General features: G+C 38.2%; 1 protein-coding gene across 1 annotated transcript in view; it reads right to left on the bottom strand.

Annotated features, from left to right (window-relative positions):
- The window catches only part of DIP2C (disco interacting protein 2 homolog C), a 134,799-nt gene that overhangs the window by 54,499 nt on the left and 52,863 nt on the right, over positions 1-27,437 (bottom strand). The window contains exons 11-23 of the mRNA XM_026053001.1: positions 20,602-20,725; positions 19,827-19,936; positions 18,412-18,514; positions 17,983-18,047; positions 16,271-16,364; positions 16,025-16,144; positions 15,095-15,209; positions 11,630-11,769; positions 9,982-10,118; positions 7,824-8,032; positions 6,909-7,023; positions 2,373-2,574; positions 76-185 (exon numbers count right to left, since the gene is read on the bottom strand). Coding sequence (XP_025908786.1) covers positions 76-185; positions 2,373-2,574; positions 6,909-7,023; positions 7,824-8,032; positions 9,982-10,118; positions 11,630-11,769; positions 15,095-15,209; positions 16,025-16,144; positions 16,271-16,364; positions 17,983-18,047; positions 18,412-18,514; positions 19,827-19,936; positions 20,602-20,725 — 1,644 coding nt within the window. The remainder of the gene's footprint in view (positions 1-75; positions 186-2,372; positions 2,575-6,908; positions 7,024-7,823; positions 8,033-9,981; positions 10,119-11,629; positions 11,770-15,094; positions 15,210-16,024; positions 16,145-16,270; positions 16,365-17,982; positions 18,048-18,411; positions 18,515-19,826; positions 19,937-20,601; positions 20,726-27,437) is intronic.

A 27,437-nucleotide genomic window follows, 5' to 3' on the forward strand; every position in this document is an offset into this window, starting at 1 on the left:
ACCATGTCCTACGTATTGCTGAGCCTGCTCAGCTAATTAGCTACATATAAGACACCCCAGAGCAGCTTAACTTACCTTTCTGGCTTGATCGTTATCTTCTATCTGCCCCAAGTCTCTACCACTGGCCTGTGCGATTCTTTTTCCAGAGACCAAGTTCCCCACCATCACAGAGGCAGGGCCAATTTCTAGAATAAATCAGAAATATGCTGAATACAAGAGAAATCTTTTTATTATAGATGAAAATTCTTCTTATTTATTTCACATTCAATGACTTTTTCCTCATTACTATCCATAGCACAAAACCTTAAGAACTTTTCAATCTAGGAAATACAAAATCTCTGAAATCTGGTACATTTGCAGAGAGATTCATTACTAAAGAAATGTATTGTGGACACCAACTTTGGTTGATGGACCAGAGGCAGCTGGAAGATATATAGGTCTGCATTCATCCCATCTAAATCAGGTCCTTAACTGTGGAGTCCATTTAGCATGGGATTTCTACAGTCAGAGACACATCTGTTTGTCTTAATATTATAAATCTTGGAAAGATTCAGCTCTTAACTCAGGCATGTCCATTCAGTGCCTAAAATTAGATGGGATGCATCCAGACTTCAGGGCCAACATTCCTATTGCTCTCTTCTGCTCCCAGGGCTAAGTTGCAACCATGTAAGCAATTCTGTAACTGCCACAGATATCAAGTGACAAGGATTAGGGAGGCAGATGGTGCATATGATAAAACATATGCAAAACTCGTAGCACAGTGCAGAGACTAAAGAAAGAGAATAACTTCGGAAGAAAGGGAGATGTTGCATTTCATCAATGTTTTGCTGGTTGCTGTAAATGCAAGACACTCATTTCTCAGATGTCATTTACACTAACGTTTGTTTTCTGGTTTGACAAGGTGGATTACTGCTTAAGTGCAAGAGACATGAAGCCTGACTTTTAGGCCATTATATTTAAACTTTGACCAAATGATGTATGGGAGATGTGTGGTGTTTATCTCAAAACACAAGATGTCTAAACATCCAAATAAAGTACAATCAACAGTGTCTACCCACTAATCTGCTTTAAAGACATAGAACACCGATATGCTCCTGATATGTCACAGCTACATAAAATGGAAGGATGTTGTATCATCAATTTGATTTCTGTCTTTCTGGCACTGCTTTTATCATTTACTGGAATGTATAAAGTACATATCCTATCTAAATATCTCCACTGCACTGACCCTACCTAACTCACTGATTTATTTTGGGATACAGCAACACAGACCCAAGTGAGCACTGCACCTAACCAGCTTCATTGCTTTGGATGCTTGTGAAGTCAGTGGAAGTTACTGTTCGACTGCGGCATTCTCAGTATTTACAAATTCAAATTGTATTTTTTATTTCTGAATCTCTTGTCCAAGTATTTTGGTTAAAGAAGCAAGTTGGCTACTCTTGCCAACATGTACTGAATTCAGAAGTAGATAAACCTCATACCTGAGAACTGGAGACTGAAAACACTTCACATTCCAAACTATTTTTCAAGGTAGAAAGTAAGAGGCAACTAGGCCTAATGAAGTAATAGGCAACTAGGCCTAGTGAATGAATTCAGGAATTAATCTGAGGCCACAGATCCTGAACTCTTTGACATTCTCTGGGTACCCAGATCTGCAATCAAAGTTAAAAAATTCTAGCTAATCTAGTATGAATCACCAGACACAGGCCAGGACTACAGCAGGTTACAAGGGCCTTCCCTGTCTGTGTGCAATTCCTTGCTGTACCATTTTATATAATACTCTTCATATTGTACTGCACATATTAACTGCTGAAGAACCATATTAGAGCTAGTTAGGGCACTGCCCTCAGCTGTACCTTCTGCAAGGATAACTCACAGCTTCCCTCCTCTGGTTGAAACCCTTATCCTGGTTCTTTGTTTCAATAAATTCATAGCCAGTTTTTAACTGCTTGTTTCTCATCCAACCTGCTATTTTGTAGCAACATTTCTCTTCCTCTCTACTTTTATTTTACAAAGTCAAATAAGCCAAGATTTTTACTCTCTCTTCTCCAGTCTGAGTTCCTCCTATGTGAACACAACTAACAAGAATTTACAAAGAACTCCAGGTATGGTCTCAGCAGTGCCTTCCACAGTGATTGAAGCATCTTCATCTTCACAGAACTTGAAGGGTTTTTTTTGAGCAATTTCTTTTATATTCTTTGTAAAGCTACTTCCAGCTTCCCTCAAAACATATGATATAGTTAAACCACACAGAATATTTAGCAGGATCAGCTGATCAAGTTCCCACCATTTGCAGTTACTTTATTTTCCTCCATACAACATTGTGAACATGGAGTATTAAGTCACAGCTCCCTTGCACTCGTTTATCTTACCTGGCTGCTTTTGCCTGGGTTTAGGCAGGTTTGTTACACATGTGTGGGGACACATCAGCACGTTACAGGGATGCAGGGATCCTTCCAAGAAAAGTTGTTTGGTTTCTGACAGGTGGATTCCTCCCAGTGGAGTCTTGGGCAGAGTGTTTGCTGGTACTAGTGCTAAGCAGTAAACTCCCACTTGATGAATACTGTCAATAGCCTAAAAAAAAAGCAGGAAGCTGATTTTAATGAACAGCTCATTTTTCATCATTAAAATAAACACTTTTTGTTCTGAATTACTGCATAAAACACCCCTAATAATTAACTGGCAGTACAAAGATTTGTAGCTAGTACTCAACATACTTCAGCAATATCAGAGATAAGGAGTTTTTTCAGTGGGAACAGGTAGATGGAAATATAATCATGACATCATTATAATCACTGCAGAAGCTATAAAACAATTGAAAATCGAGTGATGAACACTCAAAAGCCTAGAAAGAAATGTTGCACACACATTCCTTAGGCACTCACTAGCAGTAGGTATCCTGGAGATTTATTGCTGAGATGAGCTGGCAATTCACGTGGGGAAACTGATTCTTACTTGTGCTCTTCTCAGGATTAGAATGCAAAGGAATCCCATCAACTTAACACCCAGTTAAGATTCAAGAGCTAAGAAAAAACTTCAAATACTACATAGTCATCACCACACACCCATCACTCTTACATTGGTAAGAAAAATTGCAGTGAGCTAAGAAAAGAAAGCAACTTCAGAAAAACAGAATAGAAAAATGTCATTTGTTTAGTTTGGATTTGAATTTTAACACTACGACTAAAATCTTGGGAATATTTAGGTATAGGTGAGAGCAAACAAATGCTGTCTCAAACTGCTGGCAGAAATATGAAGGGCAGAGACATCATAATCTCATAATCTTAATGTTATTTGTAGGTTCTGAAAAGCAGTTTTAAGAAAAAACTGTTAGAGGGCAAGCAGTCATCCTTTCTTATTCAAATATATAACAGTGTGGCTCCTAGAGTCAGAGAATGGAAAACAGTCTCCAATTCTGCTGGGATGATGGGTATCATATGTAATGATCCCACAGGGATTGAGACTTTCTGCTTTGATAGATACCTTTGTAGCACAAGGTCTGAAAAAAGCTTGTGGGTCATTCAAAATTGTCACCTTTCAGACTTTGAAATCCAGCACATTTCTGAAGCAGGTGAACAATTCTATTTTACAAGGATGGGCATTGATGAAATGAGCCTTAAAGTTTTGAGACAAAGGCGATCGGTGGACTTGTGACACCGCTGGTATGATGACACACATACCAAGCTTGATGAGACAGCTTGATCTTTGAAATGAATCTGTCCAACCAAAAGTAAAGAGTGAAACTGAAATTTTTATTTCTGTTTCATTGAAGAAAGTAGTTACAGAGTCCAGACCTGCTGAATTGTCCAAGCTAAGAAAACAACTCCCTCCTGACAAAGTTCTGGTGGGTGCTCCTCTGTTCTGCAGCACATCTGCCCCCTTTCCAGGTCCTGTCCAGAGGGCTGCTCTGGTCAAGCCACCATGCAGGCTGGGATAGAAGGCACAGCAGAAGCAGGCAGCGTGCAGGAGGACCAGCACAGAGCTGCACATGAAAGGTGTCACAGAAGTCTCACAGTTACCATGAGAAATGAAGAGCAATTTGATACAGTTTGGTATCACAGACCTCAAGAATCGTGATAAAAGTGTGACACTGCTACGTTGCTCATCACGAGCAGATGATTCAGTTATGCTCATTGGCACTTCCTGACATCTGTCATTAAAATCCATATCAGGAAGGAGGCACAAAGCATCCAGCCTGTTCTCAGCTTCCTTTCTCCATCTTAGCTCTCAGCCGAAGTGGAACCAGAAGCTCCTTGCTCACACAGTGACGCATGCCGAGTGGCAGACTTCACACGCAGATGCTGAAAGCAGCCACACATATGTGTACTTTGATATATGGCCTATCATTCCCAGACACTTCTGGGGCTTGCTCACATGCAGAATAACAGGGCTTGTCTTCTGGCATGAGCCAGCACTCACACAGTGCTTAGTACTGAATACTACTGCCAATAATGAAATAAGAAACAGTTCGAGTCAAAGTCATGAAAATGCTCAGCTGAGAAGAGAAGTGGAAGTCCAGAATCTCTAGCTTTTCTTTAGAGATACTTTCTCCTCAAAATAAATAAATAAATAAAATAAATAAATAAATAAATCACCAAAGCATGGAGGATTTAAAAGCCCTTCACTCTAAAAGAGGTGGCCCTTGTTTTAAAGGCTTTCTGTGTGATGGACAATCTAAAAGTTTCATCTTTTAGATCCACTGTGAACACAAGATGTCTCTAGCTCTATGGAAAGTAGAAATCTTTTAAACCAAGGGAACAGACAAATCTGTCTTGAGATGGATGAAAGCTTATTTGTTCAGTTTCTTTAGGCACAGAAGCAGGACTCACACTCAGTAGTAGTGCCTTAGTAGACAAAGATTTCTTATTCATTGTAAGAAACAATGAGTAAAAGCATCACTGAACTGTGGAGAGACTTTTTCTTTGGTTCTTGGGCAAAGCAAAAAATATGCTTGTGATATATTCACTTGAGAAGAGTCCTTGAAGACAGACAGGGAAGCAAGCAAGGGAAACAGAAGTGACAAGTGCCCAGCTATAGAAAGAGGTGAAACTATTTCACGAGGTATCAATAAATTAACTTCTTTTCTTGTTACCTCTTGCCTTTGAGCAAGAAATGGTTTAATAGAAACAGAAAATGATTGTTCTCCAAAGTATCTGATATTTTGTGTGAACATTATGCTGAAAAACCTTCGAGCAAGGACAGGACTTTTGCCTTAACTTGGAGTCCAATATAAAAGGAGAAGATCAGATTTTTTTTTTTTTTTTTTTTTTTTTTTTAACATTAGTGGCTTGAAGACCATGGCTCCTCAGCACTGCTTCACCAGGCCTCTGGCCAATATGTCCACAAAACCAAGGTGGGTTTATTCTTCATAGCATAGGCCTTGTATGGTCCACCAGCTAGCTAGAATGCTGATACTGCAGATATCTTCACTGTAGATTATTATATTTGAGCTAATCAACTACTTCCATTCGGTTCAGTGCAGTGAAATGAGCATTTTTAGGATGTGCTCCATCCAGTTTGTTTCAGCCTTAAACAAGGGGCACTATAAACTCCTAAAAGGGAATCCAGAGAACTAGCTCATCAGTTCCATGGCATCAGCTCCAAGCCAGTGCCAATAACTATTTGATAGTGACTTCTTTGGGGTTGGACTAGATGACCTCTGAGGTCCCTTCCAACCTTAAGTATTCTATGATTCTATGATTCTTTAGGTTTTGGCAGTAAGAACATAAACTACATTTATTTGTTACTCTTTGAAGTAATCATATTATTGTAACCCTATCCTACCCTATCCTACTCTATTCCCTTGTTATTCCTTCAGTTAATTCCTGTTTTCTTACTGCATTTTGTTTAGGAAAAGGATTGCCCTCTTTCAAATGAGAAGACTGTATCTGTCAAGTACGTCAAAATTTGTTGAGCAGAAGCTGAGATGAAGATAGTCAATACAGCCGGCATCCAAAAAAGTCAAATTTGGTGAATGAATGTGTGTGTTCAATGTTCTTCATGGACTGTATATGTTCACACAGCTACTAGGGACTGTCAACTCAAGTATATTCAACATTCCTTTGGAGAATTACCCACTCTGATTTTAAAAAGTCACATATCAGTCCCAGGATTTCTTTATAAGAGAAAGCATACTTTTAAATGATCAAAAAATAAACTGAGGAACTGATACCATATGAAGACTGTGGCACTGCTTCACAAGGCGATGAGAAAATCCTCCTGAATTAGGACTTTGGTCCCTCATACTCAGAAATAAGCAAGTAGAGTAATATCACATTCTTAAAGATGATCTCAGGTCAAAACTATCTACCACACACTGCAGTTGGTGTTCTCTGGGATATTCACTGGGACTTGATGTTTCAGAACGGCATTTTGTGATCCCCTTCTAAGTATTTTTTTTTTTAATAGAAACTTTTTCTTTAATAGCTGAAGCTGTGTCTGCTCCATGAGTAAGCCCAGTCTCTATGTACAGGCACTAGTGAAAACCTCCCTGATGTGGAAGCTCAGTAAAAGGCTCAGCAAGACTTGCTGGCAACAGAGATGCTGAAAGTCAGAACTCTGGTCCAGTAATAGAAAATTCACTACTACTGGTTGTGTTGATTCTTTTCAAGAAGTTCAGAAATTTGAGAAGGTTAGTGAATCATATGCAGTGAGAGGGACTGGAGGAACAACTGGTGCCATCCTACTCTTCATGCTCCCATGCAGGAATAAAGGGGGTAGAAAAGGTAAGTGCACACTGGATAAGAACCATCACTCAGAATAATTTAATTTTGTGTTCATTAGGAGCAAGTGAAGGTGGATTTACAAATACTCAAAGACAATTGTTGGGTTATTAGAGGACTCAAAGATCAATACAAAGAATAGAAGGCAGGATGAAATAGCTTCCAAATGTACATAAAGAACATTACCTGGAGAACTCTACTCATCCACTGAAAACTGTCTTCCTCTGTGGAATCTGGCCTTTGCTCAGCAACAATAACTATCCTTTCATCGTGTAGCACACTCACCGAGAACACTGCTATTCTATAGGAGAGAGGAGAACAGCAGTTAATGCCAGGGCAGATTTCAAAGCAAAATAAACCAAAACAAACTTCTAAGTTAATCCTTCATAACTGTGATTTGTTACTTACTACTCAGATGTTTGGTGCTTCAATTTGTAATTTTTAGAGAAAAAAAAAGGCAACGTGAATACTTTTGCATAACTTCAAGAGGAGGAATAGGGTGCCTTGTTCTAGAATCACATTAATAATCTGGTAGGCCTGGAGGTGTGAATCTTCTCAGGTTCATGAGAAAGGCACTAGATCTGGGTCATGCCAAGTGTGTGGTTAAGATTTTGTCATATTTATATAACAATCAATCCAAGCACCTTCTTCAGCCCCTTAAAAGAAAGCAACTGTAACATTACTTTGCGAGAGGAATGTTATGATCACATATGAGCACATGGTGCTGCATTAGCCTATTCAGATGTTTTAGATGCCTCCTGTTTCAGCATCTTAGGAAGGTGAGTCAGAGAACAGTTGTCCTGTTCAAGAACTCCAGTTCACTGGACATGTTCAAGTCAGAAAGGAAGGCTCTTGTTGAGCCAAGTCCTTCCGAATTAACTGATGACCTGGAAATTTTGAAAGCCATAACAAATCACAACAACAGTCCTATCTGCTCTCTTCTCATTCTAACCATATAAACATCTGTGTAGGGAAACTGCAAAGAAATTTCCTATCATTGCTGTTTTACTGATACCAGTAACATTCAGAAAGTCCAGTGTAGATTCTGAATCTACAAAAAATAATTATTTTTATTTAACAGGAAAAAAGAAAGGACCAAACCTCCCCCTGTAGACGAATTTCATTGGTTCCACTGCCAGTGCTGTTGCTACAATATCATCAGCATTGTGTCTTCTTCCACTGACGACCATCAAACCATCCATTTTGCCAATAACAAACACAAGTCCACCTGGTCCTATAAAGCCTAGCAATCCAGTCCTTATAAAAGGATATTCAGTGATAGGGCCACCCGAACTGGTCATAGGAAATACCTGTAAGAAACAGAAATCCAAGTCTTTAATTCTGCCGTATTTCAAGTATTCTCTCTCAAATGGCTCTTACGGAGTGAAATAAATGGGTCTTTGGTGATGCTCTTTTCACTGACCACTAAGGGAGTAAGAGGGAACCCCTAAACACTGGTGGGTAATTTTTAGAAGCCTGAGGTTTAGCAAGTAGAATCCAACTCTGGTTCCATACAGATTTTCCCTAACTTTGACCCTGGAAATCATTTACAGCATACAAACAAACAAAAAGCTATAACGAGGCAAGCAAAAGATTTGTACAGCTAAATTAACATGAGCTCGTATGCACTGGGGACTTCAAAGATAAAACTAAGTATTAATGTGGAGATTCTTTCAGAATCTCCTGCTCATTTCCAGCACTACACAAAGATAAACAGGTAGAAAGTAAAGCTATTTTAATGTACTGCACATTAGTGACTCTTAGGGCTTACTACATTTTTATTCAAGGTCAATACTATCCTTACAACAGCTTGCTAATGCCTTATGTTGTCTGTTTAAAAATGAAAATACAGTCCATATAGAGACCCTTTAGAGAGTTAGTTGGAACAGTCAGTGTGTGCTTTCTAGGATGGAGTTCCACTCAGGACAATTTATCTGTTTTTCTCATCATAAATACCATGGACTTATCCTTTTGCTATATGAGCTACTTTGGATTGCCACATTTGCCTGCTGTCTCTTTCTTAAACTGAAATAGCCAAAATGCAGGTTATTTAAGTGGAAGACCATGGAAATAGTGTCCTTCAAGGCTCATCTGAAAAGAAAGGTCAAATTCTGTTCTCGGATGCACATGGATAACTATTATTGAACAGATTTAATGCTTCTACATCCTCAGCCATAATTCACCTCAGGAACTCAAAACTCTTTGACTCTATTCCCTGGTACATGAATTAGACACTAAAATAATAATAATAACAAAGTCCCAATGGAAGAAGGTCTTTAAGAACGTGCTTTACTTTAAGAATGAATTGTCCCTGATAAGTCAATAGAAATTTATTAGCTTACAGTTAAGAATAAAGCGGTGCCCTGCTAAACTGCAAGCCTAAGTTATCAGTTATGAGTGATTGTTTACAGCAAGAACTCCAAAATTAGTATTTTCTACCAAAAAAAAAAAAAAAATCTGTCAAATCTGGGATTACTGCTCACACTGGGGAATGCTATTGCTCTTGTAGCACAACAGTGGGGATCAGTAAACTTCACATGACAGCAGCATGGTAGGATTCCTGGCTTCAACAGCACGGTGGAAAGCTACCTCCATCAGCTTCCCCTGATTACTTATGATATAGTGCTTACAATATTCAGATCTGCTGCCTACTGGAAGCTGAAGTCATTTTGCTGGAGAATTCACCCATGTTTAGACTGAAAAAAAAATGTTTGGCAATATTAAAAGAGTTTTTTTTTTTAAGAAAATGTAAATGCATTATTTTTAACATTTTCCCCAAATAATAATGGAAGAAGGATCAAAACTTAATTTAAGAACATTTTCTGCTCAGTTTTCTCACAATTTGTCTGAGTTGCCCAGCCTTTCATATTGGCTTCAATAGAAGTTAAAGAAGTGAGCAGGTAAAAGAGAGCTTTAAATACAGCAGTCTACAATGATTCTGAGACATCCTGAGAAACAGATCCCACAAAAAGCAAAAAAAAAAGCTTTCACTTAAGGCAATTCCAACAGAAACAGGAAGGGGCTAATTAGGAAACTTTATTATTTAGGTATATCTTGAAGATACCTGTCAGGATCCTGTATAAAGGATCTGCTACTGAGCTTAATCAAACTGGCTTCAGTGCTGATTATCTGGCTATAGTAACCAAGGACAAAGCCACAAGCACACATTATTGCTGATAATACTTTATGTAGAACAATATCCTGTAACAGAAAGAGCTAAGAGGAGGGGGTTTTGTAGAGCAATTTCTCTTCCTCTTACCTCAAAAGTATTTTTGGTCATGCCCGAGAGTCCATAATACGATGTACCTGTTGCAATGGCACATACACAGAGTTCTCCTATTTCATCTGTTTTACAGAGCTGAGGAATTCCATCTGGCTTCACTGAGCACATTATAGCTAAGGGAAGAGCAAAGAACCTTAGAAAATATTATAAAACTGAATACAGAATAATACAAATGCTCTGGGAAAGACACTATGGGGGAAGTGGCAAGCAAATAAATTATATGTGGATACTAATGTCTAACAAATAGTTCTTCAACCATTACAGTGTTTAACATTAAACTAATATTTACACAAACTAGTATTTACACAAAGAATGAGAAGAGTTTTATGTAAACCCCATTTTTACACTGAAAATCAACATCTCATGTGCCTTGCTTTCTAAAATATCAATTGATTGGTAGCATCTCTGCAAAGCGTGACTGTGTTCTCACTTCTACATACTGAAAACCAGATTTGGTCCAGCTGGTGCAATATGAAATAGTCTAGATGGGTTCTTGATCATAATTACAGCCCTGGAGAGAGACAGGCAACCAGGAAATTCACCTCTCCCAGAACGGCACCATATGAAACATTAAAATATTCCATCAAACCAGCCCTGTTTTGCTAAGAATTCCTCAGAGCTTGGCTTCCCTCCCCCTAGTTCTGCAGTATTATGGAGGCTGGAGAAACTAAAGCAGAGGGATCAGAAAGCCTTGGTGTGAGGAAGAGGCAGCTTTATGTGTGAGCCATGGGAATCAGAATCAGGTGTGCTGATTTAGCTACCATCCCTCTACCAGACGTCCGGCATGAACATAGACTTTGCAACTGAAAGACAATATGGTGAACAGAGGAGCCCAGAAACAAGTCAAAATCACTTTTAAGTGCTAATATAAGGAATCATGAAGGAGCTTTCACACTCCCTAGGGATCAAAAGGAGAGTGTACTCTTCCTATCAGAGTTTGTAGTATGAAGCACATGATGCTACACCTATAAGTATTTTATATAACTATTAGACAACAACCAATCTTATCTTCTTTTATTTTAAGTTGTTCAACTAAAATTTTATAAGAAGAAGATGCCTATTTTACATTTTATTCATTACTATTATCATTATCAGAGATCCAGTTATGAGAAACAACAGTGCTATCGTTTCCAGCCTCCATAACATTTCACTTAAAATCATAGAATGCTTAAGGTTGGAAGGGACCTCAGAGGTCATCTAGTCCAAAATAAGAAAAAAATCTAAAAAATCTAAAATCTAAAATAAGACAAAAAATCTTATCTTCACCTTTAGAAGCACAGGCTTCATTCTGAATTTATCAACACAAACAGCTCTGTTCAGCAAATCCTGTATCACTATGTCATAGTTAAGGAACTGATGCTCTGATAGTGCCAGGTTGTTCAAGTGCTGCTAATTTACCCACTGAGGTAAATACAGCGGGAAAACCTTAGGATGTCAAAATCATAAGGTTTTGCTACGTAATGTTTTGGACTAAACTTCTTTGAAGTATACCTATTACAATCCTAAACCCTATGTCTAACAGCTAAGTACCACCATCGATGATTTTGTACAGTAAATTAATTAAATTAATCCATTCACAGTGGGGATCATAAAAAGTTTTAAAGAAAGTCGCTCCAATCCTCACCTCCTGGCATCACTAGGCCAACGTCCTGCACAGTAAGAACAGAGAGTTTTTCTTCAGAATCCACTCGAATCACTCCATAAGTGAGACCATGCATGGACAGAACTCCTCTGCCAGGGGGCTGATTGCTGTCATCTGTCGGCCTGCAAACGCAGTTCATGAGATGAGTGGACAGGAGGCACTATCAGGCAAATGTCAACATTTCCCTATTCTTATCAGACCACTATTGCACTTTACCGTCTTTATTTTAATGCATAAAATTTAAATAAAAATATTCTAAATTACCCCATGAAAATGAAAACAATGACACATTCCCTATTCAGGGTCACAACGTTGTGGACGCAGCATCTCTGTACGCTCTGAGCATTGGCTTGCTCAGAATCAGTTCCCACACGCTATATAATCCATAGCATTGCACGAGCTGTGTGCCAACCTGTTGCAGTATAAAAGTGCATGCTGTATCAGTGAACACAATTATACACATATAGGCTTGCCTGAGCAAACTAATGCTGACCCAGGCGAATTATTAAGTCAGAGTCAAATGTCACACTCTTATACCTCTCTATACTGCAAATGCAAACCTGGAGGCTAACACGATGCTGATTTGGTTACAGATAATGCATCCATGGAGAGCAGACAGAATCCAGCTCTTTTCAAGGTTGATAAAAGAGCCAATATTTACTTCAAGATTTTGAATTTTTCATAAATAATCCATTATAAGATGAGTATTTCTTCTCAGACAATGTCCTTTTACATGACATTTCTCCTCTACTGTGCTTGAAATACTAGATGGGCCGTAGCCAACCATGCTCATGTAAGACTGGCAGTGATGGGAACTATAAATTTCAATTAATAGGTTTTATGAGGCATATTTCTCAAGTGACATTGTCAACAAAGAAGGATGTGGGCATTCTTGAAAATGCATTAGAGCATAACAAATGGAGCTAGTAAACAAGCAGCTGTGATAAATAACTTTCCCATCATATAAAAGGAACTTTCAAGCACATTATTGACCAACTTTCCTTCACCCTTGCCCCTCAAAACACTTTTTATTATTCAGGACCTCTGAAACATGAAAGCAGAATGCCAGGCTCTACCAGGCACACACAGTTTCTCACAAATTTCTTAAGAGGAGAGGCCACCTAGACTTTCGCATATGTAGAGTTATTTTGCATATCTAAAGGCTGTTAAGAAAGTGAGCAGGAGCTGATCTGAAAGACCCTGATTGTATACCCAGCAAGAACAGTGGGAGGAAGAGAAGCTGGAAGCACCAGGCCTGTTAGGAGCATGTCAGGGAACACAGAGAACCAGGATTCAGGAATGAAATAGGGAGCTAAGTGCTCTTACAAGGCATCTTATCAAGAATAACCCTGGAACCTATCTTATTTTGTACTATCCATGACAACCACTTGAGAACATTCCCAAACTGAGCATCTCTGCCAAGCAGAAGGAGGGAAATCACTTGGAAAGAAGATGGGTTACAAACAGCCCCATTTTAAAGTATAATTTGTTTTAACACATTCAGCATTTCTAAGGGGGATTTGAAATTCTTTAAGAATGCCTGTGAGTCAAAGCAAGATAAATCTTGTGATTGAGAAGGGAGCAACGAGACAAGAGTATAATTACACGTACCTCATGTGTTCAGTGAATGCTGGTAACCCACCAGACAAAGCTGCCCCTCAGTTTCCTCAACTATGAAATGGGGACAATGTGTGTTTATTTGTTCTCTGTATTTGTTCAAAGCTTATTTGTTCATACTGAATGCTCGTGGAGCATTCTGAAGACAAATAACACTACCATTTGCAGAGGCAATCAATTTAAACATTAGTTTCTGTCATTAGTTTAAATGGAAACAGATCTGTATCTGAATTTTGGAACTCCCTTAAGCACGCAAGTTCAGAGTCAGTGCAGAAAACCAAAGGGGAAAACCACAAATAACTTGACCATTATTTGCATGAGCTATTCCTTTAAATATTAAGCTTTATGTTCATTCTAAGAATGAAACATACAAGAGCCTATTACTCTTTTTTTCTAAATTAAAAAGGTATTTCAACAGAGCACTGATTTTGTTATTCTGTCTTGTAGGAAGATCAGTAAAAATACACCATACATTTTGAAAGAGTTTGAGCATTAACAGGGAGTTTTCTGGATCTGTGATCTCTAGGGAGTCATTTTAATGCATATTTCAGCTGTAACTCTTTGGAACGTGTATGATAATGACTCTACTGTCAGTGGAGATGGCTTGAATAAAATAAAAAATACTAAAGCTCCCAAGTTCCACTGGTATTATCCTACCATTACACAGACTTTACAGAAAGGTATGCAGTCAATAATGGTCATGGTAGTAAGAACAGCTTAACAATAACATAGTGAGGCACTGAAGATTTTATTTTTTTTGAATCACCAACTATTTTATGTGCTAATATCCTTTTTATGTAAGCTTTCAATGCTTGTTAATTTAAAAATGGTTTGAGGCTGGTAGAGCTGACCTAAGTGCTCCCTAAGACAGTGCAGTTTATGAAGGAAGACTAACCTGGACAGGATGAGTCACTGAGGGATAATTTTCAGACTTCTAAAATTAATAATGAAGTGCCTGAAAGACAACCACATTCTTGGCTTCTGTCTTTCTTCCTGTGATGTCTTGTTGGAAAGTTAATTGAAAATTAAGCTAATTTTCACTTGACATTATAGTTTAAACTTTGTGGCAGGAAATGTTTTATTACTACTACTGGAGAGCTTTCTAGCTTTATACTACAAATTTTAACATGTAAAAAATTACAATGGCTGTAGGAATTTGAATGTAAAAACAAAGTACCAACTATTAAAGGGAAAGTTTTTGAACAATTTTGCCAAAATAGACAACAGTTATGTAATTTACTGTGTGTCACATTGCTCAGGACAGGTGACTGCTTCATATTGACATTCATGTACATAAGGCTTACTGGTTTTAGTAGAGTTTATCAAATTCCTTTTTAGGCACAAATCACACAGACTTAAAGTAAACTTCCAGATGACTACTGAGAGTCTATAATGGTTAAGAAGTAACAGGGTAGCCAAAAAAAAAAAAAAACCCTGCAAATGTCATAATTCTATTTAAGCACACTATTTTAAAGCACGAATTTCCTCTACAGCAATTCTATTTGAATTCCTACATTTTAATTAATTTTATGCTTATGGTGGCATTTTTCCTTGTCTTTTCACAGAATGAGCTTTTGCATTTTAATCTGTTTCATTTAAAATTAGACAATATTACAGAAGTGGGTGCTTTGTTATGAAGTACTCTGAAGCTAAATCATTATTCTCCAAATTCAGCTCATATATCTTCTTTGGACACAAACGTAATGAATCTGAAAAGTGCCATTCAGAAGTTAAGAACGCAGATTCAATCTTGTAATATTTTTTTCATTTCTTCTCAAATTACTATAGATAATCCACAGTGTGTTTAACTGAGCTCTTGTAAAACAGTACCTTCGAATAGCCACAGTGAGAGCTTCTGGTGAGCTAGCACAGGGACAAATGACCTCCTGTCTGAGACCTTTACTTTGGAAGACATTGAGAAATGCATCACAGGAAGAAATAGACCCTGGGGTAAGAAAAAAAAATCAGAAGAGAAAAATAAACCTAAATTCTGAATTGATGCTATTCAAACTACAGACATAGTTAAAGCACATATAGGCTTTTCAGAACAAAAAGTTTAAAAATGACCTATACAACACTGAGGAATACACACATATATATATACACACACACATACACGGTTGTGTAACCGCTAGGGAATAAAGATTCACTTTTGATCATAAAATCCTCTCACTATGCTTATGTAGAAAAGCCATTGCTGATAGATAAACAATACGAATCTCATTACTTCTTTTTTTTTTTTTTTGATTTGAGGCAAATTAAAGATTTAAATTAGCAAGCTACTATATAAAAGCAGGACATCTACACCTCACTGTACTACATAATATATAGAGAGAGTCCACACTACTAACTGTCATGAAGTGATCCTGATGCAGTTCTCTGGAGTAGTATAACTACTCTATAACTCCCTCCAAATTTTCAGTTACATTTACATCTGAGTGCCATCACTCAGAAGCAAATGTTCCAATCCTTTCTATAGCTCAAAGTCATTTACTTCCATCTTTACATACAGCTGTCAGGTCAAACAAAACTGGATTTACTGCAACTTACGTTATATGGAATATCAAGTTTGCTTCAGGATTAGCTAAAGAAAAATGTATTTTAAAAAATCTAAAATTAATTACTGTTCCTATAAATTGTGTACTTTGCAGTAGACAAACCTTATGCTTTGATAAACATTTTAGCTAATATGACTGCGGATTGAAGCTTTAAAAGCAAGACAAGTTCTGTTCCCTGCTGGCCTGAGGACACCTCACTTACATGGGTTTGCACCATCAGCCACGATGAGCATGCGCAGGGAGGAAAGGTTGATGTCTCGCTGATCTCGATGTGCCACCAACGCCCAGTGCATGTCCCTGGATTTTACACAAGCAACCTTTGCTGCAATAAGAATGGAAAGATTATGAGTATATCAGATTGCAGCTTTTGTAGTTACAGCTCATTAAAGTGCATCAGGAGCTCGTCCTTTTGATTTTAACTTCAAAATGTACCTTTGTATATTCTTACCTTTGTATTGACAGACCTTCTGTATCCATGACAGAGGATTCACTTTCATTAAGGAATATGGAATACTTATAACATGCATCATGTTCATGACACTCTGAAAGCAAATCAAATAAATGCTTTTTACTCAATAATCACAAAAATTAGTTATTTGTGTTACGGGCAGAGGATTTTATCTTCGTTGCTCTGTGCTTGCTTTATTGTCAAGAGGGGCATTTCTTTTCCTATCAAGCTACCTGCATTAAGATGAAATTAACCCACGATTTTATAATGCTGTAATTAAGGAAGAGCAATACAGACTAATCAGATTGTAACTTTGACATGAAAAAAATTAAAAGGATTTTCTTCCTACCAATACTTTCAGCTATTTACATAGCAAAATTATAAAAATTATACAAAAGTTTGCATAGCGTCTGAGTGACCAATGCCCATGTTTGCTGCATAGGTTAACATTAACCCAAATGCTGAGACATTCCAGATCATATGAATATTTTTGGTTCACAAGCACAAAAAAACAGCAACATGCATCTGAAGAAGTTCACATTTACAATGACTGAAAACTATTAAAAGTAATAGGGGAAAAAAAAACAGTAGACAAGGTGTTGTTAAAGATCAAGTAGGGAGCAATTTATTTTAACAGAAAACATTTTTTTTTCTTTGTCCTGTTCAAGAGTGGGTTAATTCTATATATTTCCTAACAAGGTTAGGAAAAGTGAAGCCGGTGGCAGCAAAAAAACAGATCTCCCAATTTGAAGCAGTCATTTGCTTTAGCAATCACTCATCTATTAAACTGAACAAGCAGTAAATGAGCTGCTGCTTTGCCTCAGTTTCCACTTAAAAGTCATATTCTGAGGGTTAGCAATCCCTACTCAAAGCAGCAGGTTAAATGCTATTTGTGTTGGAAAACAGGCTTAAGAAACCAAGTTCCTGACACAGGTAAATATTGTGCTGGATTAGATATCTAAACCTTTGCAGGATGGAGACCACAAACGATATTTCCTTTTCCAGTCTGGCACAAATGCTGGTACAGGAAAAGTAGTCACATGCAACAGAGGATGTTGAGACCAACACTAATAGCAAAGGAAGCCACAGGAAAGCTCTGTCAGATATTTACTTCCAACAGTAGTGATAGAACTGGATCTGTAATACATTTATGGGAATGATGCCTAATGTTCCTGTCCCAGAAGTTTTATGACTGTCCTTTGATATTAGAGGCAGCATAATATTGCATGGGAAATGTCAAGGGGCTCCCTGGGAATCACAGCATCTAGGATCTGTCCAACTTTGGAGTCCCAAACAGTGACCCAGTGGAACAGAAGCACCTGATGGCCAGAAGTCTCACAGGTGGAGAACCTCACCCATAGCTATGCCACTGGGTCATGTTCTGACAGAAGCAACTGCTAACGCTTTTGATTTGTTTATTATATAAAGTCTGATCTGAAAAATACACATCAGTAAGATCGGAATGACATGGGGAAATAAGGCCAGAGCACTTGACATAAGGCATTAAAACACACTGCTATCTTTATTCAGATCTCTGCGGTAAGCGCGATAGCAAAGACCCATGGCTTGTAATTCAGGTATTTTTTACTTTCAAAGCAGGAAATTTTGTATTAGAAGAAACCTTAGGACATCCTCTGGTGAAGGCAATAAGCATATTAGGTTAGTTTCTTTTCAAATATTCACACAAAATAATAAAAGAAAAGCATGCTTACCGTAAGAATCCCATGCCATAAACCAACATCCTTCTTGAAATCTAATACATTCACAATTGTTTCAGCTGTGCAATAAAAACAAAACACAATTTAGTTTCTAGAGTATGGCACTGAGTCAAGGCAAACCCACTCAAAGGAAGGAAATAGAGTAAGCTTCAGTAGAACATGACTGATGACCTCAGAACACAACTTTCAGAGTAAGTCTCCACTGCAGGATTTGTCTTGGCTGGGACCTTATTTGTCTTCTCTTTGGTACTTCTCATAAAGATATTTTAAACATGTGTGCATGTATTAAAAGTAGTGAAAAAAATATTTTTAAAAAAATCTAGAAGCCTTTAACACAGATCTATGTGAAACATAAGAAAGGTGAGGAACAAACCACAGTCCATAGCCGATTTTAGTGACAAGACAGGGAAGTGTCTCGGGTACCTTCTGTGTATCCACACGCCTGTGTCAGAGCCTGGCAGTGCGTCAGCAGTGCAATCCTTGTGACAGTCACCCCAAGCACACTTCCATCTTTACATGTTTTGTACTAAAACGAAAAAAAATATGTAGGAAGAGTCAATGTACATTTGTTCCCCCTGTAGGTGAATGATGGGCTCATTTAATGACTCTGTTTTAAGAAGGCAGTTTGAGAGGCTTTTTATTTTTATATTTTTTAAACATACTACTTGCAGATTGTGTGTCTCTGTGACTGAAGCTTGCCAAGCTTGATGTCAGGAATCTCTCAGCTATTTGATTACAGACATGGTGAAAAATAACTATAAGAATTCCACTCATGCTAATGACTGATAGATTGGCTAGATTTAGCAAAGAATAAACTAGTTCAGTCTGTAAAATGTGCACATTTTAATGTGTTAAATTTTACAGGCAAACTAATAAACTTGAACTTCTCCCTTCTGTGTCATATGTGGCATGAGATAAGAACTGCTAGGAGGGGCATTGTTGGTGCTGCTGTAATAATCTGCATGGAATTGTTTTCATGCAATATGAAAAATACAAGAGCTGCTTTGACTGCAAGAATACGCAAAAGTCATGAGAAAGCAGCAGAAGAAAAATAGGTGGGAGAATCATCATTGATTACTGTGGTAAGTTTTGCAATTCTATGGAAGAGTTTGAAATCTGTTGGTGGCAATAAAAGTAAATTAAACATTTATCTTTCATTATTATGAAGATAATTAGCAGGACGGTCAAGCAGGGATTTCTGCTTCTTTAACTCAGTATTCTGGCCATGAAAAGATAGGAAATGTCTTTGCTCCATTCATTTGAACTTATTACCTTTGAACAATCATTTAAATTCAATACAAGGATCACTGAATTTAAGACATTTGAGTTGAAGCAGAAGTGGGAGGAAAGGAAGCAAAAATAATAAAGAGAAAAATACAATTAACAGGATTGTTTGCTTTTCCTTCCTGGTGCTAATCTTTCAGGAGGGAGCGTGACCCTCAAAGCAACTGGTGACCAGTCAGCTTTGCAGCAAGAAGTTCCTTCTCTTTCAAAGGGCCTTTCATGTGAGAACTGAAGTTTCTTTTTGAAACTTGCTGTCTTTCTAATGGCTATTTTGCAAGCCTGCAATGTGAATGATACCTAAATTGTTCATATTTAAAATAATAGTTTTACAACCTGTTAGATGACATAAAAACACTACTGTTAGAACCCTCAAATGCAATTTAACATTTCATTAACTTTTCTGAAATCAATATACAGTATAATTTATTAGAAAATATTGCTTGTTAATAGGCTAAAACAGGATGTTCTTTGCTTCTCTAACCAGAGAATGAGTATCTAATCCAGAAGTGCCAGATGCAATGATTCAAAGAGAAGATGCATGTTCATTAACTCACCTCAATGTAAGCTGTGTCGTTGTTTGCATCCTTGATATGTGGGAACCAGTCACGAGGTGGCTTAGAGAGATGCTTCGACTCTGTGACAAACCACAGCAGCTTTGGCCAGCCTGAGAAACGGTCGCAAAGAAAAGTCAGCTTTTGTTGAGCTTCTGCTGGATATGACAAGATAAAATTCTTCTCTGCCTAAGCTTTTTTTTGGCCCAAATGCCTGTGTGTCACCATTACTTAACATTGCTTCTGCTAATCCTCAGCATCGTGTGAGAAAAGAAGACTTTACAGGACTGCTTTCTTAATGTTGCTACCAGAGACCGAAGACTTCTCAGATAATCCCTGAAGAAATGGCCGGCCAGTTTAAGCTCTTATTGACCTAAATAGTTTATTACTACTCTCCTATTACTGCTTTCCCATCAGAGGTTAACAACCCCAGCACTAAGCTCCAGGCCTGAATCACACAAATGTTTCTTGCTGACTCCAGATGGCTTAATCTAGCTCCACCTCAGGTACTTCAGGTGCCAGCTGAGCGGGCAGGCAGGCACGTGAGAAGCCCTGGCAGCTGGAAAGCAGGGACAGGAATTTCTGATAGTGAAACCATGAAGTAAAACTGGGAGCAGCCCCCAGCAGACAGGGCTGCTCCTGTGGCAAGTGGTTCCCCAGGGTCCTTGTCCCAGTGAAGCTCAACCTCGTGTCTAACATCACTGAAAGAAGACAAATGGGATGAATATTGCTGAGAGCTACACGCGGCCTGGGCCATGGTGACCAAAGCACAGCTTACCTTTAAACTGTGGTATCTCCCCCGTGGGGCTTTTAGGCAGTCCTTTATGGCAGGCGTCGCTCGTCAAGGCCACAGTAACGCCACAGCTCCCAAGCAAAAAACCTATTTGTTGGCTTCCTGCATCCTAATAGATTACAAAATAAAAGCAATGCATAAAATTGATTACAAGTGGCTCCAGGCTGCATATATTTTTATCTGTTAGCACAATGTCTTTGGAGGAAAACAGTCTCTTTCCTTCAAGTAACTCATTAGCAAAACTGATTTGTCCTGATAAAGCAGTTCCATAACCTACATATTTTCTGGTCAGTAATAGTATAAATCATAAAGAGACCAGGAGAAATCAGATGACTTCCTCTCTCTCATCTCCTTAGAAATGACAACTAGGAAATAATTTGAATTATAGATGTTTCAGGCTGGAGAAAGCTCTCACCTTTGAAATGGCCTCCTGGTTATGACGGGCCCACAGTGCTCACAGCATCACTCTTCGTAGTTGACATATTCCAAGAGCAAGATAGATAGTCAAGTGCCCATTAAAGAAAGTGCATTACGGTTTGCTTTCACCAAGGCGATATAGGCAGTGAGGCTAAAATGTCATTTAATGATTTTCAAGCCTAGGCCCCAGTTGTTCTTTAAGAGATGGTCTGCTCCCACAGCATTATGTCTGCTTTACATCCATTGTCTCGCCATGATTCTTTCATGAACTTTACATCTACCTATTAGACTCTTCAACAGAGAAAAGTCCTAGATGTAAATCTGCACAGAAGTATTAACTCTTTCCTCATAGAATATTTCTACAGAAATTAGCTGTTCGAGTCTCAGAAATTCCATCTAAATTAAAATACCTTTCAGATCAACTGTAGTTGTACAGTCAGCCACAGAAGTGACCAAAAATAGAGTACAGTTGTCCATTTATTCACCACAGAAGGGTGTAATAGAAAGAAGGCCCCAAAGCAAATCTGACTAATTTTTAAAGATTTTTTTTCTGTAAACAAGAAAAGAAAATCGCTCCTCGACACAGCCTTTCAGACCAGATGTTTGGCTACATATAAGTGAAGCTGCCAACTTCTTAAACCATCCAGTTTAATCAATACTTAATTTACCCCTCCTCTATTTAATCCCAAAAAGGGTTAGTGATGTACGTGCCCGTAGGCATTTATCTCTACTATTAAAAAAAAAAAAAGTGTACAGATGACATATTCAAATGCAGGAACTACATCCTGTCAATTTTAAACTAAAATTAAAAGTTTGCTAGAAGTGTATACTCTATAAGAGGCTGCTAACAAAATTGTTTTGCCACTGTGCCAAGAAAATGCAGATTTTCAGGCAACTAAGTCCCAAGAAATTCAGGACTTTACAAGCAGAAACTCTCCTAACAAATTCCATTTAGAAACCCAGCACAAGCCAGAGAGAGCAGAGCTGAGAGCATCAGCACATCCCAGCCTGGGGAGAACATCAGTCAGGAGGTGCTCTGACAAGCTCTTCTCATAGCAAAACAAAACAACAGGGTAGGAAAGCTGATATTAACAGTTTGGGCTTTCCAGATTACACAGGGAAGAATGATTATGCTTCCACTTAATGCCATATCAACTGGTTTAGAGCGTGTAGGCTTAAAAAATATTTATTCACTTATAGTATTCCACACACAGGCAGAATCTTGTATAGTTTACTTAATACAATCTACCCACACATCAGATAATCTAGTAACATGCTCCTTTTTACCTCATGACAATCCCTTCTCAAACAGTATTAAAAACTTCAGACCATTCTTTATTCTATACAGTTGTTTCTTTCATTTGTAAGGATAAGACGGTTAAACAATTGCGTGCTGAAACACCATCAGAAAAGATTAGAAAAACTCTAGCAAGCACAGACAAATTACAATGTCTTTTATAGACTTTCAAATCCTATTTCATGCCTTTGATGCCCACACTAAATCCTGCTTTGCAAGAGAAAAGCAAAGCAAGATGCCTAAGTGCGATAGCACACAGCTCATAACAGCCACTGGAGTTTCAGCTGAGCATCTCACCCTCAACTGAAGGAGGTTGTCAAGGAAGCAGAATGTTTAACACAATTTCAGAAGCTTTCTGGTGGTCTAAATGCATTGGTCCAGATGTGGAAAAGCAGAAAACAAGAAAAAAAATCTGCTTTTGAAAAAAATATCAACTCCCCCCAAATATAAAAGCACAATCCCGTGCAACCCAGTTTCCACCACCACTTGACCTTGCTGCACCTTGTGGGGCTGGAAGAAACATTGGGCTCGAGCAGAGCCCAAGTGCCCCAGACCCCTGCACTGTTGTGGGGAACGCTGCTAGTGACACACACTGACCATGGTTCAAAATGCCACGTAATGCAGGTCGAGGGAAAGAAATATTATCGTGGCGTGAGGTTTGAGCCCAAATGCTGCCTTTGGAAGCACCATTTTGCATCCCTTGAGGGCAAAGCGCTTGCTGGGGTAGCAGAAACAAGGCCTGCACACCCCAAGAGATCAATCTTTCCAATGAAGCGAGCTGGAAATCCTCTCTGCTGCAGGTAGCTATTCAAGGCTCTCTGAAGATTTTTATTAAAGGCTCCCTAAAGGTTTTCACTAGCACCTGGAGGCAAATTGCCTTCTTCCTGCTGCAGACAGCGATAATTCATTGTCAGGATTAAAAAAAAAATCCCATGTGTGGCTGCATTTTGATACTCGGTTAATGTCAGTTTTCCGATGCTTTGTGTGAGTGGCTACGGGAAGGACAACAAGTGGGATGCTTCCTCCACGTGTGCGAGTGTCCTTATCTAGCAAGGAAGGAAGGAAGAGGCCTGCGCAAAGGCTGGGCTGATAGAAGTTACTCCTGGGCATTCCCAGAGCCCAGGCTGATTTAAAAAGGAAAGTGATGTGACAAGGAACTGCAAAGAGCAGTGATCTGGGCTGCTGGGACAACCCTGACGGGAGCCCCATTTGTCCTGAACAAATTTTTCCTGGTAGAGACAAACAGGCCAAGTGTCAGCGAGAAGGCTCGGCACTTTGGGACCCAACGCGGAAAGGAGTCGAGGAAACCCTCATTTTTTAAACCTCAAGTATCAAAGACCTTAATAAAAATTAACCATGAAGCAGATGCAATTTTCACAACCAGCTTTAAGAGGAGGGAGTCAGATGTCTCGCGAGCCACAGCTTTGCTCTCTGGCAATCATTTGCACGTGAAATCCTACGAGCGGCCTTAATGACCACAAGTCTTAATGCAAGCAGAGCAACAGTTATTTTTAGCAGGAGACACAGGATAAAATGTGGTATGCCCCTGAGGAATTCACCATTTCCTACATTTGCAAATGTAAAAATAAAATGGATGTACATTTGTTACATATTTCTGGAATATATTTGTCAGTGTATCAGGTACAGCGCAATAGTAACTAAAACCAAGAGGAAACAAGGCTCATTTCATCTCAGTTGCTGAAAATGTTTGAGTAGCAGGAAAGGTGTCAAGGTGTATTTCCTAGGGAGATACAGTGCAGCCTTCAAACGGAGGAGAGCACTGAGATAATTTCACTGTATGGGAAAAAAATATCCCTCTCTGGCTACTGCTGAAGCTTTAATAACTTCTCTGAATTTAATAAAAAAGCGTTCCTGAAAAAGTTTTTACCCTTGAAAAGTATGAAGCGTCCTTTTTTTTTTTTTTTTTTTTTTTTAAGAAAACAAGAGTCCTAGAATGTGTATCTCAAAACTGGCTCTGATAACACTCATGCAATTCTTCCAAAGGTGCTGTTAGTGCTAACATCTGGAAGAAAGTAGAAGTGCTTCCAGAAGGACACAGTATTAAATCTTCCAAGCTAGGAAAAAGTGTTTTTGATGGAGAAAACAGACTTTTATATGTTTTCATGTCATACCACTCTACAAATCTTTATCACCTTTATCATAATGATGTGTCCTGGATCCCTCTGCTTTATATCCCCAGCGTGTGATTGAGCATGACTATGAATGTGCTGTGAGGACAAAAATGTTATTTTTAAGATTAAAATGTCCTGCCTGTATCAGAGGAGAATAACTATATTCCTAGTGCTCGTGAAAGGAGAAAAAAATCATAATAACCTGAGCAATATGAAGAAAAAGAAATAAACCTTTTTTTTAATCTTTTTTTAAGGCAAATGAGAACTCATTCTGAGAAGTAGAACTTGAAAAGCCAAAAATCCCCTGTCATCCATGTGTCAGGCTCTGACGGCACCGTCTACAATCTATAGTTCCCCATTTGCATCGTACTATTATGTGATTAACAGGGACTGACAGTTCTGAAGGAAGAGATGCTGTACAGAGCGTACTGAGAAGGGACTACAGCCATTTACTCATGTTTGGAAAACATAAATAAGGTATTTGGAGAGAGGGGCACCACTGTAAAAGAATATAATCCAAGGCATGAGGATTAGTCACGAAACATTGGGGGAGTGCTCGCGTTAGAGGGATTTCCATAGTATTAATGCAGAGAAGGAAAATGAGATAAAATGTGCTGTTTATTCTACTGTTGCAGCAACTGTGGAGCCCGACTGCTGATGCTTCTCCAATGAAGAGTTGGTTTTGATGTACTTCAAAGGAACTGTGCTTTCAGTTTCATAATTTAGATACGGACTTCTTGAGTATGAGAAGACAAACGCATCCATGACAGAGAATCCCAGATTCCTACTCGTCATCTTTATTCTGAGAATAAAGCAAAGCTCAGGAATGTTGAATGATTTCTGGAAGTTTAGTCAACCCACCCCATACAGCTGCTTGCCAGACAAGTCTCCTGGCATGCTCTGGGAATCGACAACTAATTCCAGGTATTTAGTTAATACAAAGATACAATATAGAAGGAAAGAGTAAGAAGAGATGGACTGTCATCCAAAAATGAAGCTAAAAAAACCCTATTGAAATCTAATAATATTACAGTCATGATATGGAGAATACAGAATATGGGCAAAATCACGGGCTAACAGAAAACAAAACAAAATTCCCAGCTTTTACTTCGGTACATATATAGATGCCCTGTAATATGTAAGCTAAAAGGGAATCTGGCTTCAAACACCACTGTTTAAGTTTGAACTACCTGTCAGAAACAATTAGCACAGAGCTGTGAAAAACTCTTCTTTATGGAACTGTAAAACAGGATTAAAGTTATCTCATTAACATAATTTTTAGCATTAAAACTGTGTTCCTTGAATTAGTTTATCCATTTCAGCTTATTATTCTGCAGGTCTATATTGGCTTATAACCTAATAAAGTCTGACTATTTGTTGGTTCACATCTCTGTCTTCCGAAAGCAGACCAAAATATGTTCATTGCCAGAATTTACTGAAGCATTTGGGGAGAGAATAAATAATGGGAAAGCAGAAAAGAGCAGCCTGGGCCTTTGTGTGATGACATGAGTGACATCCTCCCACGGCTGCCAGAAGCAATCCGCTACCATTTGACCAGGCAGAGGTTTTCCTTCTGGGGCTACTCACAGCACATGATTTTCATCTTATTGCTTCCACTCCAGTTCCTGCTCCAGATAAACAAGTGCAGAAATATTTCCAATAGTAAATGCTCTGAGAAGGCACAGGTTTATTTTTAGATCATAGATCGTGTTGCTGGTTAATTATACTACTGATGCCTTCATTATTGTTTTATCAGTTTGATTTTTAAATATTATGAAATTAGTTTGGTAATGTTTAAATAGTCTAAATCTAGAGTTATGTCTACATATAAATATACACATATACACAAGTATATAAAATATATATAATATACGTATTATATTTTTATATATTATATATTGTATGTATTATATGTATTTAAATATATAAAAAAGATACACATATATACATATTTTAAAAAATGAGAAGGCTCTGCCAAATTAAGATATTAATTTGATTTTATTTGTCAGACAGATGGATAGGTGTGGTATCAGATGCTCTAAAATAAATGTAATTTATACTTATCCCTTGGCTTTAATATACCATTAAGCCTTGGAAAATAAGTAATAGGAAAAGACAGATTTTTACGCCTAGGAGTTATGTTGCTTCTCTTTTGTACAATGAAAGCTGACATATCCATGTGATTCTTCTGTATGTTCTTACAAATTCACCTTTCCTTTTGTTGATGCACTTAAAATCTCTCATTTCTTGTTGAATAATGCACTATGTTAGCAATTACATCAAACTGTCTTAAGATGCTCCACTCACATGTGAAAGCATGATGACAGCTCAGTGCAAATGCACTATGTTTCTACCAAAATCATTATCTTGATTCTACAGTCATGTCTACCACTAAGTATTTACCACCTTTCTCCCCCAAAACTTTTCATTTCACCCATTGCAAGAGACTGAGTCTTGCAAACATTAAGAGATGAGAAAGGTTCAAGCTTGTTGAGAAGGAATTTTCAGGTATTCTTAGCTGCTAAATTCCTATTTGAGTATGTGCAAACTGCAAAGGCTTTCTGAAGGCGTAGAAACTTGGCTGAGCTTTCAGGGTTCTTCATTCAAGGGGCAGGGTCCCTGTCTACGAGGCAAAGATTTGAGCTTCTGCTCCAGTGCATTGTGGCACCCAAGCATTTCAAAGGAAAGTCCTTGAAAGTCTTCAATGTGAGCAAAGCAAGACATTCCTCAGGCATTTTCTTGCAAATAAGTGAAGACTTCAGCCAATGTTTTCCAGACCAGTTTTCCTTAAAGAAGAAAGCTGATTTTGATTAAAGAACTCATCTTGTCTGGTCAGTTCCAGCCCAAACAATTAAAAGTAAGGCAGTTATTAGTGATAGTGAAAAAGAAAAAGAAAAAGAAAAAGAAAAAGAAAAAGAAAAAGAAAAAGAAAAAGAAAAAGAAAAAGAAAAAGAAAAAGAAAAAGAAAAAGAAAA

Source organism: Nothoprocta perdicaria, unplaced genomic scaffold (genome assembly GCF_003342845.1).
Source record: "Nothoprocta perdicaria isolate Ctin4 unplaced genomic scaffold, notPer1 scaffold_95, whole genome shotgun sequence".
NCBI classification, from domain to species: Eukaryota; Metazoa; Chordata; class Aves; order Tinamiformes; family Tinamidae; genus Nothoprocta; species Nothoprocta perdicaria.